At 43.0% G+C, this 7,216-nt stretch overlaps 1 protein-coding gene across 1 annotated transcript in view; it reads right to left on the minus strand.

Annotated features, from left to right (window-relative positions):
- Positions 1–7,216, minus strand: part of DPYSL5 (dihydropyrimidinase-like 5) — a 63,719-nt gene that overhangs the window by 24,580 nt on the left and 31,923 nt on the right. The window contains exons 2-4 of the mRNA XM_006880605.1: positions 4,112–4,270; positions 3,254–3,433; positions 2,245–2,313 (exon numbers count right to left, since the gene is read on the minus strand). Of these exons, the coding sequence (XP_006880667.1) occupies positions 2,245–2,313; positions 3,254–3,433; positions 4,112–4,270 (408 nt within the window). The remainder of the gene's footprint in view (positions 1–2,244; positions 2,314–3,253; positions 3,434–4,111; positions 4,271–7,216) is intronic.

Below are 7,216 nucleotides of genomic sequence, written 5' to 3' on the forward strand. Positions count from 1 at the left end.
TGGTCAAGAGTCTTCTTCTTTCTTGTGGACCCTCTACCCTCCCCAGCATCATGTCCCTCTCCAATGAATAGCCTCTTCTAGTAACATGCACAAAGTATACAAGACGAAGCCTCATTATTCTTGTCTTCAAAGATCACTCCGGCTGCACCGTTGCCAAGACACATTTGCTTATTCTTTTGGCAGTCTTACATACACTGTAGGATATTTAACAGTATCTCTGACCTTTATCCATTAGATGCCAGTAGCAGCCCTTCTCCTAATAAGACAACTGAAGACATTTACATATGGCCAAAGGTCTCCTGGGACCAAGATCAGCTCTCATAAAGAAGGCACATGATTACAGATGCTTAAGAAGCTGCACTAGTGATACCATCCTCGTGAGCCAGGAGACGAGGATGGCTACTATCACTACAACTACTACTACATTCAAAATCTTGCTCTTATCTTCTTATTAAAGAAAAGCCAGTCCCAAGTCTATCGCTCCCATTCCTGTTCCCATAGATAGATTCTCAAGAAATTTATTCTGTTGAATCTGGTGCCATCCTTTTTACCAATTCTGATGTGCCAAAAAGGGACCTATATTCAAAGGGTTATACATAGTGTCACTGTGAGTCACAGGTGACTCGATGGCACAAAACAACAACAACAACAACTTCGGTTTTTCTCTAGGTTTCATAGGGTTTTCAAAGGCCTGTTATTTAAGAAATGGATGACCAATCCTGACTCCTAGTCTGTCTTAATTGGGGAACTCTAACAAAACCTGTCTACTATATGTAACTCTTTTGTCTTCTGACACATTTGTTGCATAGCTTTCAGTATCACAGCAATCCCAAGTTATCTAAGTATAACAAACTGTTGGGCAAATGCTGTACCACTTAGAACAATGTTCTCCCCAAACACAATTAACACCAGGCTTGAGGGCCACAGGCCTAAGGGCCCAACCAACTTTTAAATACAAAGTCCTGTCCACCAGGTACTGACTGGTTTAAACCAGCCCACAGTTGATAATAAAATTAAAACTTACCAAACAGTTTACACTGGATTTTCAATTAGATTAAAACAACCTACCTTTCAGAATCCAACTGCTTCACTTAGGAGGCTTCAAACTGGAGACTCTTAGGCAGAACCCAACTGATTTTGAAATACGAAGGCCTGCCCACCATGTCCCTATTGGTTTAAGTAAGAGGCTTCCAACCCATAGCTGATTATTAACTAAATCAAAATGACCAAAGATTGGGTGCATCTGATTCAGACCTTAGTCTTTCTGATCACTTGCTATGCATCTGAGAGCTGGACAATGAATAAAGAAGTGATGTCTTTGAGCTGTGGTGTTGGAGAAGAGTACTGAACACCCCATGGACAGTCAAAAGAACAAACAAATATACCTTGGATAGGGTGCAGCCAGAGTACTCTTGAGAGGCAAGAATGATGAGGCTTCTCCTCACGTACTTTGAGCATGTGGCTAGGAAGGTTTATTCCTTGGAGAGGGACATGATGCTGGGAAGGGTGGAAGGGCAGCGAAGGAGATGAAGACCCTAGACCAGGTGGACTGACCCAGTGACTGCTGCAATGGGCTCTTCTGTGTCAGGAAGTATGAGGATGGTGCAGGATAGGGCAAAGTTCAGATTTCTTTTTCATAGGATCACTATGAGTCATACTTGACTTGATGGCACCTAACAACAACTACCTCCGTTTTGGGTAAATCAATCTATCGGGTACCGATAATCTCTCTCCCAGCTCCTTTAATGCAGACAAATAGGTCCCCAACTTGTCTCTCCCAAGTCTGCCTTCTGAATAGAGGAAGATACTCGTAGGACATTTCCAGATGGGAATTCTACTTAAGAGCAATATATTGTTGGTCGGTGCCATTGAGTTGACTACAATGCGTAGCAACCCCATGAACAAGAGATCTGAACCTTGCCCTAATCTGTACCATCCTCATGATCTCGTATGCTTGAGCTCCCTGTTACAGTTACTGTGTCAAGCCAACTTGTTGAAGGTCTTCCTCTCTTTTGTTGACCCGCTACTTTTCCCAGCATGATGTCTTTTTCCAAGGACTGATGCCTCCTGTGTTCAAAGCACAGGAAATGAATTTTCACCATCCTTGCCTCTACGGAGCACCCTGGTGGCACCTCCTACAAGGCAATGCTATATTATGACTTAAAATTGCTGATGTCTCTTCAATTATGAAAGGTATTGTGAATCTACATGACAGAAGTTGACAGCACAGGAAGTCTTCCTCACCTCTTCCGGGCGACTGATTTCGATTCCTTCTGGGCCTGTGATGCCCAAATCCAGGGCTTCCTTTGCACCCTGAGTAACAGCAAAAGACAACACTGAGTTAAAAAAAGTATTGAGCCCAAAGGACAATAAAATAGCAAGACAGTCTGCTTTAATAGGTTTGTGGTTTTTTTTTCCTCACTTCTAGACTATTCCTTTTTTATTAAGGCAGAGTAAGTACCATAAAGGAGCACAGGAGTTGCAGTGGTTAACAGCTTAGCTGTTATCCGGAAGGTTGGCTGTTCAAATCAACCAGCTGCTCCACAGGATAAAGATTTGCTAGTTTGTTTCCATAAAGACTATACCTTGGAGATCTGTGGGGCCATTTTACTGTCCTAGAGGGTCCCTGGGAATTGGAATTGGCTCCCTTTCAATAAGGCTTCCCTGAGTCTCACTTCAAAATGACTCTCAACATATCTTTTAATGAAAAAAAAAGTGATAAGTCAGCCAGTTTGGGACACCATAAGGTAAATGCATTCTTTACTGATCAGAAAGCCAGAATTTGCACCGTGAAAACTGAGACAAATCTCTAGTTTTACAACCTCAAGACTAACTCTTAGGCAAATATGTATCCTATTTAAGACCTGCATACAAAAGGGCCCATCTTTCATTGTGCAAGTGAATAGATCACTAGAATATCTCAGCTCCTTTGAAGAGATACAGGAATGTGGAAAACAGTATTCTTATTTATCTTGCGTGTCCAATCGCATTAAAATTATTCATGAGAAGTGCTTCAGATTCTCTTGCTATAGTGTAATTTACTTAAGTATCATTAGGGAAAAAAGGGACACCATTAGCCTAGATTTTTAGGACCTTAGAAAGATTTGTTTCCTATAAACTGTAGAAATGGAATTTTCTGGCTAAAATCTGTAATCTGCAGCAGTCACAGCTTACTCTTTTACAAGTTGTTTTGTTCGTACCATCTGAGATGAGGCGGTCCTGCCCCCGCCCCCATTCTCTACCACAGACTTACCTCGGCCACCAGCTCCCCATTTTCCGCGTGGACTCGGGCGATGGCCCCGATGTCCTTGCAAGCACGCAAGACTTGGTACAGCTCACTGTCTCGAAGCATATACAAGTCCTTGTAGGTCATGAACATCTGGAACGAGTTGACGCCCTTCTCCCTCACCAGGGTCTCCATTTCTGCTTTCACCTGGAGGGAAAAATACAAAGATGATTCTCAGTGATAATAGATTTTCAAGAGCCTGACTGGCAGAAGCTGGAGACTTGGGTCTGCCTTCAACTCAGGTGGTATTCAACTACTCAAAATCTCTCGCTATCTCACTTTCCTCTCTCCCCACAGGATGGGGGCCCCACGAGGCACAAAAGCTGAAGTGGGAAAGGGCTTGAGGAGGGAAGAAGTCAGGCTCAGCCTGAGCAGGAGCTGGGCCCCAGGAGACAAGACATTCACCCAGCTCCATTCACTCCAGGGAGGTGCTGCCGGCTCAGTGCTGCCGACTCCTGGCAGAAAGGAAAACTACTCCCTGAGCCTGACCCTACTTACTTAGCCCGCTGGCACCTAACAACTGGCTGGGGAGTGTGCTAAGTCAAGCCATCAGGAAAAGGCCCCTGGCCTAGAACATTCCGTCGCAGCTAGGACTTTCTGTGTTTTCTGGAAAACAGGGTTGTTAAGTTAAGCAGGCCACGTTTACCCACATATGCAACCACAAGTGCTTTTTCTCTTGGCATTTGGGGGGGCGTTAAGACAGCAAAGAGAGGGGCATCTCACACATGCAGGAGAGCATCATACTGAACTGGTTGAGACCCACTGGCTCCTCAATCTAAAAAAAGCATTTGCATTTTCTCCTTGAAGCCCACTCAGCATCATTACCTTGGGTGCCCACCAGGTGATCCCCATGTGGAGGGCGTAGTCACAGCAGACTTTGGGGTCAGCCAGACCCCGGCACTTTTCATAGGCATCCACCAAGGAGGTCTCCTTGTCAGGCAGGACATGACCGATGATCATGGTGGTGCCTCCAACCAGTGCTGCCTGGAGGGGATGAAAGAAGGCAGCTACGTCACATCTCCGTCTGCACTGAAGTTGCTGACTTGGGGACACAGGGTCTCCCAGGAGCCACAGACCAGACCTCATAAGAGCAGTGAGGACCACCTGCAGCCATGCGGGGAGCTGCATGGAGAAGCAGGCTTTTTATGACTACTGTGGACACAGGGCTCACCCCTGCCTCTTCGGCATCTTGGGTTTTAGCTTGGTGCTTTGTACTAAGTGCTTAGTTGGTGTTTTACCCAAGCTGAAAGTCAATTTCCCTTTTCCCTGAGAGTATCCTCCCATCCCCATTTCCCAAAATACGACCCCAAAAACTTCCCTGATGCGCCCATCAGGACTTCCATCCAAGTGCAGCTAACAGCCAAACACCCAGAGTGGAGTCTCCCAGCCCCGGCCAGCATTTCTAGCTAACTTAAATATAATATATAAACTCATAGAGATGGAGATAAAAAAAATCAAATGCCCATAATATTTATTAATTTAGTTATGTTTTTATTATGTGTCGTTGAGTTGACTATGACTCACAGTGACCCTATGAGCAACAGCTCTGAACCCTGTACTATCCTGAGCCAACCTCACCTTCTCAGACACATCTGATCCCATTACCACCGGTCACTGTGTCAATTCATCTCGTCCAGGGTTATCTTCTCCTGTGTTTTACCCTTCACCCTTTCAAGCATGATGTCCTTCTCCAAGGAGCCTCCTGGCAATATGCCCAAAGTATGTGAGACAGAATTTCAAAATTCTTGCCTCTAAGGAGCAGCCTGGTTTCACCCTCTACAGGACAGACCTGTTTGTTCTCTTAGCAATCCATGGTATGCCCAATACTCTCCAGAACACAACTCAAAGGCATCAGTTCTTCTATTAACCTTAGTCATTGTCCAGCTCTCTGATGCACAGCAAGCATGGTGAAGACCATGGCTTAGATCAGGTGCACCTTAGACTGTAGATCTACACTGTTGCTCTTCAGTACTCTGGAGAGGTCCCTGACAGCAAATTTTCCCAATGCAATTCATCTTTTGACTTCCTGACTGCTGGTGCCAAGAGTGTTGATTGTGGATCCAAGTAAGCTCAATCTCTTCTCTATCTATCATGATGCTGCCAGTTGGCTCAGTGGTGAGAATCTTTGTCTTCTTGATGCTATATACATACATGCATTTATATATACACACATCTCTCTCTCTCTCTCTCTCCATAGAGAATTGTGTTGCTAACTTCTCTTGGGTTGCTTGAATCCAGCAGCAGCTTCAAGGTTTTAAAGGGAGAAAGATGGGCAATCTCCTCCCATGTGATTTACAGCCTCCAAAAACTTGCTGGAGGATCAGTTATGAGTCAATCCTGACTCAGCAGCAAAGAGTTTGAGTTCCAGAATATAAAAAAGTGTTAATTTGGTTCTAGTTCTTTGTTTCATTCTCTTACAGTTCACAAAACAAATGTATTTAAATGTTTTACACACATTTTCAGTATCAGGACTTAGTCATCAATTTTTTTTTCTAGGCACATGATCTCCATTTACATTTATATTGCTTCCAGTTCAGCATTTATGTAGTTCACGTGCAATCTATCAAGGAAACATTTATTATATTTATAATTTCCACAATGGAACGACTTAAAAAAACCCGTTTAAAAGCCTCACTTGCAAGGTATAACCCCAGGAATAATTATTAAACCTGTAATGAAATTTCCACCTCCTTTAAAAAGGAAAATTGTTGACATCTGTGAGCTTCTAAAACATTGATTAAAAGGCCAAATTACTGGTTCCAGAGACAAAAGGGAAATATAACTTCCAGCTAAGGAAGCCGAAGTGGATGGAGCCTCAAAGTTCAGTCAGCCACTCCCACTGGGCTCACTCATGCAAACACCTTGCAGTCCAGAGGGCAGAAAACATCTTGAAAATATCTTCTAACTGAACAAGAAGGCATGCAGCTTCAACTCAAGATCACCATTAAGTGTTAATTTGGGCTCCCCTTACCCTTCATCTCAACACCCCTCTTCAGTAAGAAGCAGCCAGAGAGATTATGCCCTATTCCCAAATGGAAAACCCACAAATAAGAAAGACAACCTTTTTGTTAAAAAAAAAAATATCACCATTAGACTATGCCCACCATTACTCTGTCTTCTCTGGTCCCCACCGAATCTTTCTCAGTTCTGTTACCTACTCCTTCCACCCACTAAATTATGCAACCCTGTAATTTCATCCCTATCCCTACCACACACATCCTTCTGCTCCCACCCCATGTCCCCTTGGGTCCCCATACATGTTTTTTTACAATAAAAAACAAAAGTAAAGGGAGAAAAAAACCTGAAATTAATATATCATCCTAAAAACAAACAATTTTAGGCTAATGGGCTGCCTTCAAATAAATTTTGTTATTAAAATTACTGTGATATCTCCATAATGAGAGAACCTTTGTGAGGGCCCCCATTTCCATTTCCCATGAGTAAATTTGGACAAAAACCATTCCTTTTATTTGAGCCTGTGATTTGGAACAAAGCTCTAGATTCAAGTCCCAGCTCTGCTACTTCTCAGACGGATAACCTTACCCAGCTTCCTTAATCTCTCAGAGATTCACTTTTTACCTCTTATACAATAGGGATCTCTCCTTTGTTGCATAGTAGCAAAAGTCAAATAAATAATTTATGGAACTCATCTGGTAATGTGCCTTAACATGCGTGTTTAACTACAGAGAATAGAGCTGTTAACCTTTGTTTCCTGTGGGGAAGAGGGAAAATACAATGAAAACTTCCTTAAGCATTTCATGATTCCCTGTATTCTGCTAAATCCTGGAAAAAAATCAGAAATATTTAATCTTTAGAGGGTCTCATGCATCAATTCTATCCTCTTTCAATTGTGCATTTCTGGTATATTTGGCAGTCTCTTTATAATTTGGACTAGCACTTCTAATCTTGATTCCAGTTTTGTTTTTTTTT

This window comes from Elephantulus edwardii, unplaced genomic scaffold, assembly GCF_000299155.1.
Source record: "Elephantulus edwardii isolate Elephantulus edwardi_28Jun2011 unplaced genomic scaffold, EleEdw1.0 scaffold00009, whole genome shotgun sequence".
Lineage (NCBI taxonomy): Eukaryota > Metazoa > Chordata > Mammalia > Macroscelidea > Macroscelididae > Elephantulus > Elephantulus edwardii.